The 19,570-nt window shown below is 54.9% G+C and overlaps 1 protein-coding gene across 4 annotated transcripts; it reads right to left on the bottom strand.

Annotated features, from left to right (window-relative positions):
- Positions 1-1,313: 1,313 nt before the first annotated feature.
- Positions 1,314-18,796, bottom strand: PDIA4 (protein disulfide isomerase family A member 4). Of its 4 annotated transcripts, XM_081038247.1 has the most exons (11): positions 18,461-18,588; positions 15,106-15,232; positions 13,507-13,722; positions 12,187-12,392; positions 10,047-10,185; positions 8,652-8,857; positions 8,384-8,542; positions 6,062-6,213; positions 3,894-4,050; positions 3,243-3,476; positions 1,314-2,530 (listed from the first exon to the last, which is right to left on the bottom strand). In XM_081038247.1, the coding sequence occupies exons 2-11, from the start codon at positions 15,153-15,155 to the stop codon at positions 2,115-2,117; spliced, it is 1,935 nt and encodes a 644-aa protein (XP_080894373.1). In that variant the 5' UTR covers positions 15,156-15,232; positions 18,461-18,588; the 3' UTR covers positions 1,314-2,114. The 4 variants fall into 4 exon arrangements, with proteins under 4 accessions (XP_080894373.1, XP_080894375.1, XP_080894376.1 ...); XM_081038249.1 differs by lacking the exon at positions 15,106-15,232 and having other exon boundaries at positions 13,507-13,663; positions 18,461-18,796; XM_081038250.1 differs by lacking the exon at positions 15,106-15,232 and having other exon boundaries at positions 13,507-13,660; positions 18,461-18,635.
- Between the last annotated feature and the right edge of the window lie 774 nt (positions 18,797-19,570).

Consider the following 19,570-nt stretch of genomic DNA (forward strand, 5'->3'; position numbering starts at 1 on the left):
CGGGGCCTGCACATGTTCACCACAGCACTGAGCATACTGGAATGCAGTCGACGTACTTGCCGTAGCCGTTACCAGTCCATACGCTCCCTACGCAGTCCAGGGGGACTCGATAACCGGGGGCCTACTTCCTGCTTCAACACAGGGGCTGCTTATGGTAAGACACACTCCTGGGCAACCTGGTTTCCAGACTGTGCTTCAGAAGATACATTTTGACTTCTGCCACAGGACTTTGCTCGGTGTTTCTCAAACCGCAATGTGCACATGAGTCTCCTGGGGCCTTCTTAGAATGCAGATTTGGATTCAGCAGGTCTGGGCTCCTGCCTGCGATGCCGCATTTCTGACAGGCACCGGGAGTGCCAATGCCACAGGTCCCGGACCACTCTGAGAAGCGAGCCTTTCTCGTAGCCTCTGCCAGGCTCACAGCAGCTCAAACGTCACTGGAGACAGAAGGGCTTACCCAACACCTCAGCTCAATGGGACCATCGCTGCTACTCCCTCCCAGAGCCCTTCTCTTCCTCATGGCCTCACGTACACTGTAGGGGATGTGGTTCTCCTGGCAGGGCTGCATGAAAAAGCCTCTCGGCTGCAGAAAAAACCTTCAAGCCCCACACCCACATTTGCTCCTAGGAGCTTCCGACATAAAGTCCCAGGGGCGGGAGAGGGAGCGAATTCTCCTGGTGGCAGAGGACGTAAAGGCGGTGCCCTGTCACACTGGAGATTGAGAACTTACCGGACACGCACAGTTCCTGGTCCCCTCAGCCAGACTCAGCTGGAAACGCCCACCTAGCCTGCCCCACCCGTGCGACCTGCTTGCTTTCCCCCACCCGACCCCTGCACCAAACAGACCAGTCACCGCTGAAAGCTGCCACCAGCTCACGAAATTTCCATCTCCCCACTTTTGTTTCAGTCAAAATTCGGAGGTGACGGGGCAGGGGAGGAGATGGCACATCCTGGTGGGTGCACTCCTGGAGTGGAGCTCACATCACACACGAGCCCCCGGAACCTGAGGAAGGACTAGTCCAGCCCCCGCCTGTCCTACCCGTCCTCCCGGCCCCACGAGAGCTCGGGTGGGCTCCTCTCTCCTGGCCCATCCTGACAGACATACCACCACTCACCTGCACACGACCAACAGCTGAGACCACCGGAGCCCCTCACCTGGGTCGCGATGACCCCCCCACTACCCCAGATGCCCAGGTGACAGGTGAGGCAACTTGAGCGCTACAGGGGGAGAGCCCTGCCCACCCCACCCGGGTCAGGCCGTTCCAGCTTCAACTCAACCAACGCTCCTGGATGTCCTCAAATAGTTCCAGAGGTTAATTAAATGTTTCTTTTATTCCATCATGACAGCCTTCCCTATCTTTTCTTTTCCTCTAAAATATGCACCTGTGCCCCAGGTCGTCTCTCCCTCCAGCCCTGTGGATTCTGGAGGCAGGGCAGTCCCCACAGGAAGGTGGCCTCTCTCTCCGAGGCGGTACCTTAGACCTGGCTCGAGGGGTCTGGGCTCTAGCAAAGGCTCTTTGCCCCAGTCCTTGGTTTGAAAGGAGAAGGCACGGCGACGCCCGGTCCTGCACAGAGATGCCGCTTCTCCCTGGACTGGGCAGCGGCTCAGAGGTCGGCGGAAATGTCGTCCTTGGCAAGGTGCTTGGAGACAGTTCTCACCTTGTGCCGCGAGAAGAAGAAACAAAAACTAAAGCACGCCAGTAGTCAAATCTCAAACTAGTAATTCCTCAGACATGACAAAGGGCAAAAATCAACATGATTTGGCAAAGGTTTTTAAAATTTTTAAATTAAAAAAAGAAAAAAACATTCACACAGAGAGATTCAACTTATCTGCTTTGAAGAAATATATTAAAGAAAGTGGAAGGTTAAAAAAAAAAAATCAAACCCCCAAATAATGATAAAAATAGCTGTAACCTCTGTGCAAAAATCTGGACTAATCTACTGAGTCATTCATTCATATCTATTTAGTATTCAGAGCATGAGGTGAAATTCTGAAGTATAAAAAAATTAAAAAATAAACAAAAACGTGAGACACTGCCCTCGCGCTGACCCGTGGGCCGGTGGCGGGCAGCAAGTGCGTCTGGTCCATCCTGCCCTCCACAGACGTCAGAGCTTCAAAGGTCCTCTCTGGTCCTGCTCGGTTTTGTGGCATGTTCTTCTATAAACTTGCTCAGATGCTCCAGATCTCTGTTTCCGTCCTCAAACTTAATTGGGTTCTTTTTGTCCCCACGGGGGGCAAAGTAGATGGTGGGGAACCCGTCGACTTTGTAGCGGTCGTTGGTGACGTCGTTGGCGGTGGCGTCCATCTTGGCAATGACCAGGTCCCTGTGGCTCTTGTACTTCTTGCCCAGGGCTGTGTACACGGGCTCCAGCTGCCGGCAGTGCCCACACCAGGGCGCGTACAGCTCGATGAGGACGTCCTTCTTGGGGTCCATCACGATGGAGTCGAAGGTCTTCCCCACCACGACCTTGACTGGCCCCTTGTTGTTCTTGGGCACCGGCTGGGATTTGATGACCGGCTTCAGTTTTCCTGCCGGGGAAGCGAGCGGGGGAGGGATGTGAGCAATGGAGGCCCCGGGCGCGCGGCTCTGCCTGGACCAGGCAGAACGGGGCGAGTCACACGCCCAGGGCCAGGTAGGGCCTGGCCTCCACGAGCCCACCCCTTAGTTCCCGGGTTTCTTCACATCTTCTACTTTCCCAGTCCCTGCAACAGCCAGAGACGGTGCAGGTGGTCCCACGCCAGGCCTGTTGGGCCCCTGGGTCCCGTGCAGTGAGGCCATCACAAGAGCCATGCTGCCCGGTACAGAGGGGTTCCAGGGAGCAGCGGTGGGGGCCCAGGGCTGCAAAGCCACGTGGGGAGCAAGGTCTGCCACGTGCTCAGACAGAGGGAGAACGGCCTGCCATGTGATGCCTCAGAGCAAGTTTCCCACAAATGCAACTTATTTCCAAATCCAAAAGCCTGTTTCAAATATTTTTAAAATAAGGCTTTGTGGAATTTCTAAGACACAGCTGCTTTTTTTTTTTTTCTATTGGAAAAAAAAAAAAAAGAGAACGGGGAATCCGTCTCCATCCTCCCTAAGGTCCCCGAAAGAAAACCCAGGCTCAGGCTCAGAACACGCGACAGGAATGAAGAAGCCCGGAGGACACTGCCAGGAGCCAGGTGACACCAGAGCCCCCCACCCCCAGCTCAGGCAGAGGAAGTGGGAGGAGGTGCCCGGAAGGCCCGGCCACGTGCAGCCCACCTTTTTTGAAGGTTGTGACGAACTCGCGGAGTGTGTCCGAGTCAAACTCGTCGGGCTCCATGGCGAACTTGCGGCCGCTCTCGTCCAGGATGGCGGCGTTGACGTCCTCCCCGCTCTCGCTGAGGCCCAGGTCCTTCACCTCTGTGGCGAAGTCGTCCTCGTCAGCCACGGCAAAGGTGTACTCGGGGAAGTCCTTGGCCACCTCCAGCACTTTGCTCCGCCAAAACTGAGTGGCTGAAACGGGACAAAAGGCGGTGAGCTGGGCCTCAGAGGTGACCTTTAAGATTCTGGGGCTCAGATTCTCAGACACGGCTCAGGCTTCAGTTGGAGAAGAAACCATTTCTGAAAAATCCACCTCTGTGGGTAGGAGACCTTGGTCAAAAGCTCAACGAGCCCGACACGCCTGTGATGGCGACATAAGCCCCTGCCCGCCTAGAGCCAGAGTCTGGTCCAGTGTTGGCTCTGCTGCCTCATTTCTAACAGGACACTGGACTCGACGCTAAGCTCCTTCCTGCTAAAAATGGAAGGAAAGGGCAGCTACATAGCACAGACGGAAAATGACCCTACAGCCATCCACAAAACATGCCCAAGGCCGACACCCCGCAAGGGCCGGGCGGTACTCCAGCCCCCCGCCGGCCCGGGGTCCCTCACCGGCTCGGTAGTCAAAGCTGAAGTCCACACTGTAGTACACGACCACCAGAGGGCGCCGCGTGTACCGCTTAGCGTCGTTGGAGGGCTTGCGGTGACCCACCAGGGGCAAGGTATGCTTCAGCACGTAGTCCTTGATGGCCGAGCCCTCCGTGGAGCCCTGCAGAAAAGCGGGGACAGGTGAGGAGCGGCCTGACAAAAACGAGGCTTAGCTAATCTCCCACCTTTCGCTGTCACTGTCAGTGAGTAAAGATGGGGCTTGGCATGGGGGAGAGGAGCCGATTGAAGGTGAACCGCTCTGGGCTCGCCCCACTCAAGCGCACCCCAGTAATCTCATTGTCTCTGGGAACCCTCTTCCTCCAGTGAACCCTAAGTGAGCTTCTCAGGTCACTGCAGGTGCCCCCGGCCCTTTCTTCTGGGCCTGGGCTCACTGGGTGTCAATTAGAAACTGCTAGAGGAAGGCCTGGTGGCCAGAGGACAGCTGTTAGAATGGGCGAGCTGAGCGTAAGGCTCCATTTTCCCTGTCTGATCCTCACAACAATCCTATGAGGACACATGAGACAACAGGAACAGCAGGATGGGTGAAGAGAGACCCAAGTGCGCACAGCTAGTGAGTGGTGGTGTTGGGCTTTGCGTTCTGCCTGGAGAAACCACACCTGTGATACCTGCTACCCCAAAGCACGGTGTGGTCTGAGGCAAGAGCATGGAGCCAGACCAAGCTGTGAGCCTGGGGTGGCAGCTCGGCCAGAGACCAAGTCCCCGCCTCACAGGGAGCTGAGCGGGGGTTTGGCTTGGTCTGGCACCCAGGAGGTTTCCAGTTAAAATTTAAAAATGTATGATTGGGCAAAAGAAAAAAAAAAAAGTCAAGTGGCAGTGACGTGTATAACAGACTAGAACATGTGGACCTTAACCTTTTGGCGGGCAAGGACCACCTTCAAGAATGTCCCCTCTCCTGGGCACATGTACCCCACACAGGACTGAGCCTCACTCGCTGAGAGCCATGGCCCAAGCTCCTCAGGCCCCCTTTGAACTCGGGGATGAACAGCAGAGAAGCTGGGGGAGGAGACGGGGCAGCCACCACCTCCAGGGACAGAGGCCCCAGCCTGAGCAGTGGCAGCTAAACACACACACCTGAGACTTCGGGAAGGAGCGTCGGGACTAAGGATCCGGGAGTCACAAGGACTCAGGCAGTCTCTCCAAGGACACACTGTGTGCCCAGGGCACTAAAACAGACCAAAAGGGGCAGGCTGCTCCCAGCACTGCGTGTCCAGGGGACTCCACCCCGTACGACCTCCTCCAGGCCCTATAAGAGCCCTCTGCCCAAATGGTGAGGGTTACGGCACCGAGGGAGCAGCGCTGGTCGGGGATGGAGGGCACGGGGCTTCTCCCCTCAGTTCCTTCTAACTCGCTGTAGGACCCCAGGCAAGACACCTCACTTCTCTGCATCCCAGTCTCTCCATGAAAAAAAAAAAAAAGCTTTGGATTCAAGATCTAAGGCTTCTTCCAAACCTGAAGATCTGCTCACTGAAGCGCTGGGCCCATGAAACACTCAGAACACAGCTGGGAACGCCCTCTGTCCTTCCAGGGGTGAGTGGCACTCCCATGAGAGATGGGGGTGGGACGTGGTAGTGGAAAGGCCAATCCACGCACCACGCTCCATAGCTTCGTCCAGGGACAGAGGCCTACCACTGCCCTGTAGCCCTCAGCGCCTGCCCCACCTGCCAGCCAAGAAGGCTCAGCTCACACCTAGCAGCATGGTGCTGGCCAGGAGCATCGCAGACACACTGGTCAGACCCATGGTGGCGGGTACCTCAGGGAGGCTGGGGCCAGGAGGTACGCAGAAGGGGAGCAACTCTTTTGGCAAAAGTAGCTGGAGCTTTGCCAGGGGCCAGGGCCCCACTGCCTGCCAGGTGTGTGTGGGCTCCCCCAGTCCCTCCTATAAACCCAACCACGAACCTCCCTGCTGGCTGTGCTCCCATCCTGGGCCTTCCAGGAATCTGCCTTTACCACAGGTATGGGGAGGGGCTGGGAGAGGCGCTCCAGACCCTTCTGCACAGCAAAATCTCCATGCTTCCACACGCCTGCAGTGGTGCCACCAGGACCCTCATGACAACTGGACACCAGGGCTGGCACTTCAGAGGGGCCGCCGAGCTTCGGGCAGCCTCACCCACCTGGATGTCCATCACGTTGCTCCTGGGCTCGTATTTGGACTGGAATTTCTCTGGCTGCATTACGACCAACTTCCCTGGTGAGACTTTCAAGAACTTGGCTATTTCAGTGCTGAAAGTGTGGTGGAATTTGTAATCTTCTCTCAGGTTGTTAGCTGAAGAATTAACAGAATCATAAATACACAATTTATTAAGTTAATTAAACGATCTGGGTTTTTAACTCATCAGCCACATCGGCCAACAGAAATGCATGGAAAATAGAGTGAGTTCTGTATGGACAACTCCTCGAGCTCAAACACTGGAAAGGAGTTGGCATTTTAAAACTCGGTGCAGGCGTTAATACCTTAAAACCTGTATCTTGGAATGTGGGAAAGAAATTTAACGAACTGGGTGTCCACAGCCAACTGCTAATTTGCCTACAGCCAACTGCTGTGTCTGAGGCTGAGAAGGACATAAGCGCCAGAGTCTGTCCTGAGGTGAATGAGCCCTGCACACTCCTGCATGCACACGCGAGTTTTCATACCCAGCATGCTTCCCAGGGGGTTAACCTCTCCTCCTCAAGTTGGTGGCTGGCCTGTTTGTGGGTTGGAGGCCTAAATGCGGTTATTTTGCTATATATGCTTTACTTAAACCTTGCAAGACTCTCAAGATGAAAGCCCACTCTGTGGGGATACTCAAGAACACCTGTTTCCAGAAAGGACCAGACAGTATAAACCTCTTGGGATACGCGGGCCACACTGTCACAACCACTCCACTCTGTGCTGAAGTGTGAAAACAGCTAGACAATGTGTGAACGAGTAGCTGGGGCTGCATTTCAATAAAATGTACTAAACCAGGAGGGGCCGGATTGGGCCTGTGGGCCAGGCTGTCAGCCCCTGTCCTCAGCCCCTTACTTGGCCCTGGCTGAGGTGCCCAGACCCCTCCGGAGCTGAGTCTGTGATTCAGACCTGGAGGCCGAGCCTCCTGACTGGCTTTCAGGACACACAGCCAAGACGGCAGGCACACCAGTGATTTGGGGAGGTGGCGAGCAGCCTGGAGAAGGGGACGGTGTTTGGAATCAGACAGACTTAGCGTCAAATCCTGATTCTGCGACCTGCTGATTGGGTGACTCAGGTCTGTTGTCAGTTATTCAGCTCCCCGAGCATCAGTCGCTCCTCTGTACGAACAGGACAGTCCACCCGTCAGACCGGCTGAGGGTTCTGTGAGGCAGCAACCCCACAGAAGGCAGAGGGAGGCCGGTCTCCCCCGTCCGAGGCCTCTAGCTGCCCCAGCTGACCGTGGCTGGAGACACAGACCTGCCTCAGGAACTTCCTTATCCACCCCGCACGTTCCCAGACCCGCTTTTCCAGTCAGCCTCTCTGCAGACCACCCTGTGTCCCTGGGCCGTCTCTGCGGCTTCTCCTCAGTCCAGTGAACAGCGCCTCTCGTGCCTGCCTGCAGCCTAACCCACCAGCCACGTGGAAGGCGCACATGTCCGACTTGAAGTCGGAAGTGTGGTGCCCACCCCGCCCTCAGGCACCAGGCCTGAACTTTAACAAGATCCCAGGGACGTGCGTGCACAGATGGGTGGGACTTGCCGCCACACTTGGATCTGGGGTCTCCACTGCTGCCCCTGGCCCTGGGCAGGCTGGGGTTCCCTCTGCAAGTCTCCTCCGGATTAGTTAGGAGTGGATGATGGGGTTACCCAACCAATAAAGACCGAGGGAGCACAAACGGAATTTAGTGCTACTCTGAGTTTTACTATATTAACCTGCATTCGACGTGCAACGGCCCCACCTCCACAGAACACTACTACTTAGTGGTTCGTACTCATTCCACTTGTCAGGTCAGCAAGATTAGCACTTAAGGGTGCTCAGTATTACCAGGCATTTTGCTGGCGTTTCATTGATCTCAATTAATGTTCACAACCTTCGAAGTAGAAAAGGTCACTGTTGGACGTGACAACACTGCGCTGACCAAGTACAGCCTTGGTCACAGTGCTAATAACTGGCAGAGGCAGGACTTGAACCCAGGTCTGAGTCAGAAACCCTCACATTCTGGTGAAGACCCTCCCCCTTGCAGAGGGACTGGCTCAGGGAAGGGGCTCCTGGAAAGCGAGGGAGAAAGACAATGACCTTGGATTTCACACCCCAACTCTCCGTGTGTAATGAAGGCAACAGGGAACTAACCTCCAACCTCGGACCACGGGAAAGGAGAGCCTGCTACCCCAGATGCTATGGCAATTCTGCCATCAAGCGACCCCCTAAATAGAAGCCCAGAAGTTTTATGCAAAAGCAGCAGCCTCCCAGGCGGGCGTCCTGTCCAGCCCAGACGGCCACGACTCACCAGCCTCCTGGTACAGCTGGTAGCCCGGGTCACTCGCCGCCTTGAAGACTCCAATGATGACAACATCGTCTCCATCCTTCAGGAACTCCTGCACCTGCTTCAGGGCCAGAATCTCCTTGGAGGGCGGCCCGGACTGCTCGATCATGTAGTCCACAATCCCTGGGAGCAGAGCACACGCCTGAGGAGGGCTGGGGCTCCAGGGTGCACTGCCCGCCGCCCTCACCCGCCAGGGAACTTCCCTGCCCCGCCGAGGAAGCAGCCACCATACCGTATTTCTCCCGTGGGCCGTTGTAATCAAAAGCCTTCCCCTTGCGGAAGATCTTCAGGGTGGGGTACCCGGAGACATCGAACCTCTTGGCCAGGTCTGTTTCCGCAGTGGCGTCGACCTTCGCCAAGGGGATTGGGGGAGAGTGCTTGCTCAGTTCCTTGGCAGCCTTCTCATACTCGGGGGCCAGTTTCTTGCAGTGTCCACACCTGCCAGAGCAAGCCAGTTCTGTCAGGGGCCTGTTCCAGCACGGACACACCTCCCCGCTCGGTGAGGTGCAGAAACCCAGCCTGTGTTCCCAGCTCAGGCAGATCCAGCCAACTCCAGGTGTTTCCTGAGGGTGCGGAGCCAGATCCTTCAGGAGACCCGAGGATGACATCGCTCCCTCCCGTGGCACTCACACACCAGGGACACGCGGACGTGTACACACACACGCATGTAACTGAGACACGGAGTAAGACGTGGGGAAGGCCAAGACAGACAACATACTGAGAGATTTTCTTGGGTGGAGAGTTGGGTCAGGCAGGGACACAAGTCGGTGTTGGCTTCATACAGGACGTGACAGTTGAGCTGGGACATAAGGGACAGGCAGGAAGTGGACAGGAGCCCGAGAGAGGTGGGTGACGGGAGGGGACACAGGGCAAGAAAGCTGTGGGAACCCTGAGGCTCCGGCATGAGTGTGAAGCAAGGCTGAGGTCACCTTCCAAGATTCACTTTGGAACAAAGAGCCACGAGCAGAGATGAAGACAGTAAAACCATGGCTCGAACACCGCAGGTGGGAGACAGGGAGGCTGGGACAACAAAACCTGGGACAGGCGGAGCGGGGCCACCAGCTGCCACCCCCACCCACTGCGGGCGCAGCTCTGCTCTTTCCTCCTCATCACCGGCCGGGTGAACGTCCACAAAGAGCATTTCCATGCCTCCTACAGGAGGTAGAAGACGTCCCCTCGCATTGCCCAGTCACAGCTCAGAGAGCTTTCACACGTGCCCTCTCAGGGATAGTCCCTCGGCACGTCCCTGGCATGGGCAGGCAAGTACGCAGTGACGACTCAGGACTCGGCAGGCACGGCCTGGTGCTCAACCACGTCCCCAGCCCTGAGGTGCCCTGGATCACCTGGCAGCCCTCTTTCCTGTGCGGCCTTCCACGGCCAGGACGATGTTCAGCCTCATCCTACCCCCAGGAAAGACTGTAAGAGACCACCCCTCTCTGGAATACCGAGCAGTTCCGCCTCACCCTTTGTGCAAGGTGGGGACGCTGCACCCGCCACCTTGCCCTTCGGCTAACTCTGCCTCCCGCTCAGGGGTCGCTCTCTGCCAGCCCTGCCCAGAGCAGCAGGAGGCCGAATGCAGGACGGGCCTAATCCATATCTGAACAACATGAGCTCAACACCGTCTTACCAGGGGGCATAAAACTCCACCAGGATGATGTCTGCATCGTTGACCACTTCGTCAAAGTTCTCTTTGGTCAACACCAGCGTGACTTCCGGTGGAGGCGTCCAGTTGGGCTGGGAGATCTCTTTGACCTTGGCAATAATTTCTGAAAGAAATCCAACAAGACTGAGCACAGGCAGACCCCAGCAGTGGACGCTGCACCTCGCTCCAGAGGCAGGCGGGGAGGGGTGGACAGAGGAAATGGGGGGGGAGGCCACAGGAGAACAGGAAACCTTTCATTTCCTAAAATCCAATCGCATCTCTAGCCCGAGCCACTCTGCAATTCTGAAGCCACAGTTAAGAGTCAGAAGGGCCCCTGCCTCGTGTACCACCTGCAGACGTCTTGAACAGCCCAAGAGCAGCTTGACGAACGAGACTGTTCTCACCAGCCTACCCTGAGAGGTCATCTCCCATGCTTTGACCACATATGCTTAGCAACAGTCTGGGGAGGCATCCCCTTAATATGTGCGGGTACATGTGTACTTAGTCATGCACATCTCGTGTATTACAGCGTCACAAAACGTATGCAAACCTCGAGAAAAGTGAAGACAGCAATCGTAGCTCCCACGCTGCTCGGGCTGCACTGACTTTAAGTATTAGAAAAAGGCCCGTTTGGGGCCTCAGTCCCCAGAGATGGGTTCAGTGACGGGAGTGGGACACAGAACATATTCTCACAAAGCATTTTCCAAGTGGTTGTTAGGAGCAGGGGTGGCACTTTTGACAATTCCTTTTGTTTTTGTTTGGCTATGGTGGAACCGCACCAGGAGCCAGGTCTGCCAGTCACTCCTGATGGCACGAGCTGAACCGTGCGCAAGCAGCTCTGCACGCCAGCCACGGCGCAGACTGCCGCCCCCGTGCACACACGAAGCCCAGAGCGAGCTCATGCGGGGTCCCAAGGAGCCCACAGGGCACAAACTCCCTCACGTTCCAAGTTGGGCCGCATCCCGAGCAGTAAAACGTCAGGCACAGACCTCTCTAAGTGGACAAGCCTGTTTACTTCATAGTCAAGTTTTTATCTTAGACTAAGTTCCTTACCTACGAGACGGCTAAGACGAATTTGTTAAGTAAAAACAGAAAGGTGCAGTTGGTGTTTAAGATATGCCATGTACACATTACACACACACAGACACATTTGCTTTGATGGGTACAAAGTATCTCTCTGAAGGACCGGAAAGAAATCTGGGACAGCTGCCTTCCTGGAGGGAACAGCAGGGCCAGGCCAGGTGGAAAGGCTATTCATTTTGTACCTGTTTGAATTCCGAACCACGTAACCAGGTAAGTCAACAAACAGACAAATGCACCGTGAAAGTAAGCATTACTGGGCGTGGTCACGTTCCCTCTAACAGCCCACAACGGCCTCCAGGGCCTGGAGGCTCACAGGATACACTCGGCTGCTCAAAGGGAACTGAGAGCAAGTCCCCGGGACCCCAGGTCCGTGATGGAGATCCCGGCCCCACAAGGGGAAGGCACTTGTCCAGGTCACAGGGCGATTGCACGGCTCTGAAACCCCAAAGCCCACCCAGTGCGACTTCCATATGCTACACCAGTACGGACAACGGAGACGTGATTAAAGGATATATGCTCTTCCGAAAGGGTACCACAATTTTACCTGCTCATTCACGTAATAAAATGTCTTGAGTGCCTAATGTGAGCAGGCAGAGATCCACAGGCCTGGTTTAGGAGAACACCACGGCTCTCAACGTGGGACTCTGGGCCCCCCAGCCTCGTCCTGGGCGCTTGTAAGGAATGCACGTTACTGAGCCTGACCTGAAACTTCCTGAGTCGGAGTCTGGAGACGGGGCTGTGGGGATCTGACTTCACGAGCCCCTCCACCCCCGGGGTCACTCGGATGCGAGCTGAACATTAAGAATCACCAAGAACCTCTGCCTCTTGTGTCATTTCTCAACACATCTGCTCCAGACCCCAAGATATGGTCTGAAATGGGAAGATATCCCTCCTGCCCTCGGTCACTTCGAACATTCCAGCAAGGAGCACACCCAGGGGGCCCTCCCGGTCCCCTCAGCTAGTCTTCTTTTCTCTTGTCCATAGCCCACCTTCCGGGGGAGAGTCCTGGCCCTGCTCCCCTGATGGCTCAGGTACCACTCACCTTCCTGGGTCCGGGAGCCCTCGTAGTCGACGGCCTGACCCTTTTTAAGGATCTTGATGGTGGGGTAACCGCTCACATCGAACCTGCTGGCCAGTGCGGACTCCGAGGTCGCGTCAATCTTAGCGACAGCAATGGGAGGGTCGTGCTCCTTCAAAGTACTGGCAATTTTTTCATATTCTGGCGCAAACTGCTTGCAATGTCCACACCTAACAATTATGATTCAGGGAAGAAGTAGGTTAACTATTCCGTGGAGGCTTCAATCCAGCAACGCACACAAAAATGGGGGCACGGGGACCAGAAACGTCTACAGTCAAGAGGAGAGACACCTCATGACACAATGGGGAAGCCAGGGTGGCCAGAAGTGAAACAGATCTAGGCTCGGACCCCAGCTCTGCCTTGGGGACATCCTCTCAACATCTCTGAACCCTGCAGGTTCGTCCGTACGTTTCTCAAAGCTTGGTGCAGGGATCCTTTCAAGGGCTCTGTGAGGTGAAACTCTTGCCAAAGACATTTTTGCCTTTTTCACTCATTCTCTCAGGAGCACAGGGTGGAGTTTTCCAGAGGCCACACGGACCGACAATGACGTCAGCATTCTGATGTTAACATGCAATGGGTTATTACTGGAAAATGAACACTTTTAAAATTTCTCAGCTTTAATTTCTAATATGGTAAATACGGATAAACATGACCCACATAAAGGCTATTGGGGGCCCTCAAATTTTAAGTGTGAAGGGTTTGAGATTGCTGACCTGTAAACTCGAACCTCACAGACCTGTTCAAAGGACTACTTAAATGTTTTACATGAGACACCTCGTACTACGCTTGAGCATGAGGCACTGAGCACGTAAGTCTATCTTGACTATTCCTCGCCAGAGTGACCCAGGGAGGGCGGGTGAAAGGAAAGGAGGATTATGAGATAAAAACACAGAAGAGAGAAGGGGTGGGCGCGTCCCCGAGTTGTACCGTGCGGCAGGGCGAGGGTGAGAGGCAAGGCAGCAGCCTGGCTCTGCTTTTCCCAGGGCCCGGGTGTGAGCCAAGCCTGCACTCAGGGCAGCCAGCCTGAGTACTGGCAGGAGGAGGGAAGTGGATGGCCTCAAGATGTGTCGGACACGTGTCCCCAATGCAGGTGTGCTAAGTGCCACCCCCTCCCCCAGCTATCGCTATCAGAGGATATTTCCCATTTTAAACGACCGGGGACCGTGTTCCGTGTGGGCCGGACACTCCCACCCCGCCGGGGCTGGACGGTGCGGGGCGAGTCACATACGTGAGCACAGAGGAAGCCCTCCTCCGGCTCGGCGGGACGCGCATGGGGCTCCTTACCATGGGGCGTAAAACTCCAGCAGGACCGTGTCCTTGTCAGCCACAAAGGTATCAAAGTTGGCGTCATTCAGGACGAACACACCGTTTTCCTCCTTCACTTCCTCATCTCCTTCCTCCTCGTCTTCTTCCTCCTCCTCCTCCTCCTCCATGGCGTCTTCTTTACCAGGACCAGAGCGGGAAGTAGCCAGACCGGTTAGGAAGAGGGTGACTCTCCTCCTTAAAAATTTTCCGAGAACCCCAAAACCTTCGAAATGTGTCGTGAGCCCTGAGTAGTCCCGCAGCACCCTTCCCCTGCAGCCTTTCCAGGCCTCGCCCCTGTAGTGAGGCTCCGTCAGGCACATCCCAGGCTTTGCACTGTAGGAACACCGCCTTTTATGGTGCCCACACATCTGTGCCCAAGGGCAAACTTCACTTTCATGGACATGCTTCCTGCTTGGAAGCAAACTTCTCTTCCCAGAATGCAGAATCTGAGCACATCTTATTATCAAGGTCCAGTGGACTTTTTTGCCAAACTACAGCTACGAGGCCTCCTGGGACCTTATTAATCTTATTAATCAGGTTCTCCAGCTACGGGCACACCAGCAAGAGTACTTGGGGCAAATGCAGCAAGCTTGAGAATTTCATTAACTCCGAAGCCAGAATGTTTCAAGGGGCCAATTATCTGTGTTTGGAGATGCTTCCCAGGAGAGAAACCAAGACTGACAGACAGTTACTGCTTTCAGGGCGGGGAGAACCTGCCCTTGGGGTCCTGGAAACCCTGGGACTTGCCCAATCTCAGCCCCGCCCCTAACTAATCCCCCCCTAGCTGGCTCTGCAGCTGCTCAGACAAACTGGGAACTGGTCTGGGTGGGGCGGGCAGCTTTGTTCACTATCCTTAATATCTACCAATCCACACACTAATTAGAAGGAGCAAACCAAAAACCCACCCCCATCCCAAACCACAATTGCTCAACCATGTCCTTTTGTTTAAAGCAATCCCCTCACTGCTTTTTCCTGACTTCCATGGTTCTCTCTCCAACTTAAGATATCAGTTCCTCCTTTGTCTAGAGGAGAAACAGATCTAAGATCTGCCCTTCTCCCAAAAAGAAACCCCCACCAATTTGAGAAATACAAACCAAGCAGACTCCAGTGTTTCTTGGGACAAGCTTCCTCCCCTGCCCTGTTTTCCTTCCCGCTCCTGTGCCCCCCACTCCCCTGCACTCTGGGCCACAGCTCTCCAGCACCCCCCTCCCCACCTCACCATCTCTCCTCCACAGAAGAGCTCTGGAGTGGACAGGCCTGCAGAGGCCCGTCATCGGGCAACACCAAGAACAAACCTTCCTGGATGTGAAAGGGGCCTGCCTGGCCCAGGCGAAGACAACTTCACCTGCAAGTCCTACCCAAAATGACCAGTACCAGGGCTGCCAACCTGGGGGCCTGATCAGGGTTCTCTGCTCCACTGGGAAGATCAGGAGGGACCACATGGCTTGCCCAGACCTCAGAGCTCGGTGCCTAGACGGCCTGCTGTGGGCAGTTTGGCAGGGCTTGTGGGCCTGGCATACGCACCCTTACTGCCTAGCTGCTCTGTTCAGTCAAATTTACTTGCAGAAGCAAATCTACCTGCTGATGGAAAGACGGGAGGAAGGCTGGAAAGCACGGGGGAGCCTCATCTGCTCTTCCAGTCAGGGAACAGCTGGCGGGAGAGGGACTCGGTAATCTGCTCAGCGCACGGGGACACGGTGAAACTCTACACAGAGGAAAAGCAAAGATGCTTCCTTACCTACTCTCAGCCTGACGTGGTCTGTGAGCGCTATTAGTGAGGGGGCTTCCTGATTAAATGGGTCTCCATGAGATATCGTGGGATGGAGTTCCTAAGAGAACTTACTTCTCTCTCTCCCTTTCTCTCCATATATACAGAGGGTGCTAAAAAAATAAATACACATTTTAAGATAATATCTCTTAAAATGTGTATACATTTTTGGGGCACCCCTAGTATATGTGTATGTGTGTGTGTGTATACACACACAGAGGGTGCCGAAAAAAACGTATACACATTTTAAGAAAGGAAAAAAACTGTATTAAAATTACGCTGAAGGTAACCACTTTGAGCACCTCTTGTCATTGAAGAAGTCAAACGTGACTTGAATTTATCTTTTGTTAATCGGTATATGTTGAGTATTACAATTTTAATACAGTTTTTTCCTTTCCTAAAACGTGTATACATTTTTCTGGAAAGTATATAAAATATACTTTCCATTCCTCTCAAACTCGCAGACAACCAAAGGACTGATTCCTGTGCAACTTAAGTACTCCTACCTACTAGAAACCCCACTTCCCTGCAAACACCCCACACTTTAGTGGGGAGACTACGCTTCACTGGGCTTCACTTCTAAAGCTGGCTGTCTGAGGACAGAAATACACCCAAAGCCTTGCAGCTCCTGCTGGGAGGGTGCCATCGTCCTCGGCGTGAGGCCAGCACAGCCTCTCTCATCATCGCCACGTTGCAGAGCCCCCGGGAAGGCCACTCCTGAAAGGGGAGGCCCCACCTCTGACCAGGTGACTGCAGTCCCTGCCCACTCCCCCCAATGCATCCGATGACAGCCATGGACCCCTGCCCAGCCCGGACGCTGGCAGCTCACAGCAGGATGTCCGCATCTACTTCCTCAGCTGGTCACTCCTCCAATCCCCACTAGAGAAGTACCTGTAACAGGTGGATGAACTCTGCCACGAGGTCCATGCTGAACAGTTTACATTAAACACGGGAAAAGAGAAATGTGTTATCTGTGCGTCATTATAGCTGACATTTATTACATACCAGGCACTGTGCTGAGCTCTTAAACACATTCGCTCTCCCCTTGAGAGAAACACATGACATGCAGTTACTAGATGAAGAAACTGAGGCACAGACAGCCTTAGTCACCTGCCCAAGGCCCTGACCCCTCAACTGCTCTGCTCTATTGCCACACCAGGGTTTCTTCTCAATATGCCCAAGTTTTACGTGGACTTGTTTGACAATGACTTCTCAGGAATGAAAAGGGACGGGCAGCTGAACAGTTCCTTAGCACTATACCCAAGTGAATTTCCACTTCCATTAAAATCTAAACCAATCCAATAAAAGCAGGCAACAACCAGCATCCAAATTATTTTCCCTCGCTATGTTAGCTGGAAAGACATGAAGGGTACAAGCGACTCCTCATCTGAGGCACGGAAAGCCCTGCAACCTAAGGCTCAAGCTCTGTTTAGTAAAACCACATTCTTGGGGGAGGGTGTGTGTGTGTAGGGGCCCACGGACCACTGTTTGCAACTAAAATGTACGGAAGGCAAACAAAACAAAAAGCCCTGCAGACTTGGAACATCTGGGGTGGAGAGAAGTGAAGCCCCAAAATAAATCCACAGAACAAGTTATCTGTGACAGGCATTGAAGGTGAAGGGCCACAGATGTCCCCACAGGGATGGCAAAGAGTCAAGATGAGGGCTGGAAGCCCCACCCCACCCGAGGACTCCCTGGGAGCCCTGCCTTGGCCATGACTGCTCCAGAGGTTCCAGGGCTCACCCCAGAGGCAACTGCTTCCGCGGGCCTCCAAAGCATTAGTGAACTGTGACCCAAATGATAAATGCACTGGTGATGAGGAGCCCTTGGTATCCCAGAGATTTTGTTTTTTTGGCTACATTGTAAAAAGGATCCTCCACTTCCACTGGTCCTCAAACTTCATAGTGTCTTCAAAAGTTGATTCTATGAACCAATGAAGAACGTGTTTAAAATGGAGATCCCAGGGCCCACCCCTACATCCGCTTCAGTATATTTTGGGAGTCTGTATTTAAATAAGCACCAGGTGATTTGGATAAAGGTCCCAGGACGCACTTGATTAAGTGCCACGCGGCTATCTAGTTCCTTTGGGCAGGTGTTTTTTTCACTCGGTGCTGGCTTTTACTTCCTTTTCTATTTGGGTAACAATTCTTGAATCAATGACCCCAGAGAAGTTACTCAATCTGTCTGAAAGAGTATAAAGTTCACACTTCCCCTACACACTAATAGTAGAGAAGGGGGGTTATTTATATTGCAACAAACTCACTACCAAACAAAAAACTAGTTGCAGGGAGAAAGGCCAGCGAGGGAGAAGGCGGAGGTCAGTAGCAGGATACCCTGTTCTCCAGGAGTAGCACTCATTTCTTGCTTAGTACTGTCTAATTTTCAAAGTTCTCTTCCGCCATTTGTCCTCAGCCTGCTGATTTCAAAGCAAAATGCACGACTAATGACTAGTCTCTGCCTAATGTTCCTACAGAGCAGGCATTTTATGGGCAGAGGCCACACTTCTCATCCTGTCCTCCCGGAACCCAGCGCAGTGGCTGGTACATAGTAGGTGCTGAATAAACGCTCACGGAAGGAATGGCATCCGGATTTCTAGAAGATGCACACCAGGCCATCCTTGTCTCCCTCGCCCCAGAACGCTTGAGCTATTCGTTTCCAGATCCACAGGCCACAGTGGTAAAAAAGTAAAATGCTCGCTGCCCGCCGCTGCTCGGGAGCGCTCTCGCTGGGGTCTTCCCGCCCGCGCCTTCTCTAAACCCTGTTTGGGAAACAGTGGGTCCCTCTCCTTTCACACTCCCTGGGCGTGTTCGCCGGTAAGTTGTAACCAGACCCTAAACTCCCTTTCCCAGGAGCCTGGACCTGCGGAAAATCAGGACCACGGCGGGAGCCAACTGCAAGGAAGGCACTTTGCACCCCGTGCCCCCAGGGCCCGGCGGCAGGGGGCTTGCTGAGAGGCCCCGCGCCCGGGCCCCCGCGCCGCGCCGCTCTCCCGGGATCCAGGCGATGCTGCGCGCCCGCTATGACCCCTAGACTGCAGCACGTTCGCGCCGGGCGCCGGTTCTGGAGGGGCTCCACCCGGAACCGGAGTCCCGGGTCGCACCCACCCGTGGCGCCGCGCGCGGCGCCCTCCAGCGCGCAGGCCCCGCTCGCCGCCCGGCCGCTCACCTTCGTCCGGGTCCTGGGCACTCGCCACGGCCAGCAGCTGCGCCAGCGCCAGGAGCAGGACCAGCAGGCAGGCTTTCCGGGGCCTCATGGCGGCAGAGCGAGCGCGGCCTCCTCTCGCCGGCGGCCGCTGGGCGCTCCCGGGGGCTCTGGCCAGACACGCGACGCGCGAGGACGCAAAGAGACGCCCCCCCCGGCAGTCCTCGCCGACGATTGGCTGGGGGCGAGGGGCGCCGCGGGCGGGCCAATCCCGCGTCCGAGCACCGCCCTCCACGCCCGCCCTCCTCCCAGGCCTTCACCGCGCGCGGGGTGGCTCCCGCGTTTAAAGCTCCGAGCCCTAACGTGAGGTGCCCCCTTCTGATTGGCTGAGCCGCGGCCACCAATCAGCAGCTGCCACTCGGTTTGCCCGGAGCGCACAGGCTGAGACAGGGAGCGGGGGAGAACAAAGGCGGCCGGCCGGGCACGGAGGGGGCGGCACCGTGCTACGCCTCGACGCGCAATTGGCTGGCGGCGAAGGGGGGTGGGGCCTGGGGAACACCCGGCGCCGCTGAGCTCCAGGTCCGGCACCGAGCTTGGCAGAAAGAACACGTGTCCTTAGCGGAGCCGTGCGGAAAGGAGCTGTCCGCGCAACCCGCTGGGGTCCCTGGAGGCTGCGGACAGAGCGGCAAAGGGGCCTGAATCAATCTGTTGATGGGGAGACAACGGGATTCCCAAGTTGGCTTCATGTTCATGGGCTTCTTGGGGTTTTTTTCTCCTTGAGAAATAAAAGTTTGCATTTATTTCCTGGGTTAAAACACTTATTGGGCTTGGAGAGGGGGTAAGCATGCAGTAAAGGGAATCCAGAAGTAGGATTGAGGGAAGCTTCTCTCCGAGGTTTCATCAATAAATAGGCCATCAGATGCCTGTCTAACCCTTGACTTATGCTATTATTTCTCTCGTGATTTTCTGCAAAAGTGAAATACCAGGTAGGCAATCTACTGGTTTACATTAGGTCTAAATATAACCCTGAGGTTTTCCCTCTTGACAGGCGGAGAAAACTAGGTTAAGAGAATGATTTTCTATGTCAAGCCTGTGGTGTGTTAAGGCTTGAGATTTCTTTAATGCCTGGGGATT

This window comes from Rhinolophus hipposideros, assembly GCF_964194185.1.
Source record: "Rhinolophus hipposideros genome assembly, chromosome: 25".
NCBI classification, from domain to species: domain Eukaryota; kingdom Metazoa; phylum Chordata; class Mammalia; order Chiroptera; family Rhinolophidae; genus Rhinolophus; species Rhinolophus hipposideros.

Excerpts from the sequence above, each read along its gene's own strand:
- PDIA4 (XM_081038247.1), bottom strand. The coding sequence starts at position 15,155 with ATGAGGCTCCCCCGTGCTTTCCAGCCTTCCTCCCGTCTTTCCATCAGC. Across the intron at positions 8,858-10,046 it reads GTGGAGTTTTATGCCCCCTG|GTGTGGACACTGCAAGAAAC; the intron begins GTAAGACGGTGT and ends TTGCTCTGGCAG. Across the intron at positions 8,543-8,651 it reads CGGCCCACGGGAGAAATACG|GGATTGTGGACTACATGATC; the intron begins GTATGGTGGCTG and ends CTCTGCTCCCAG.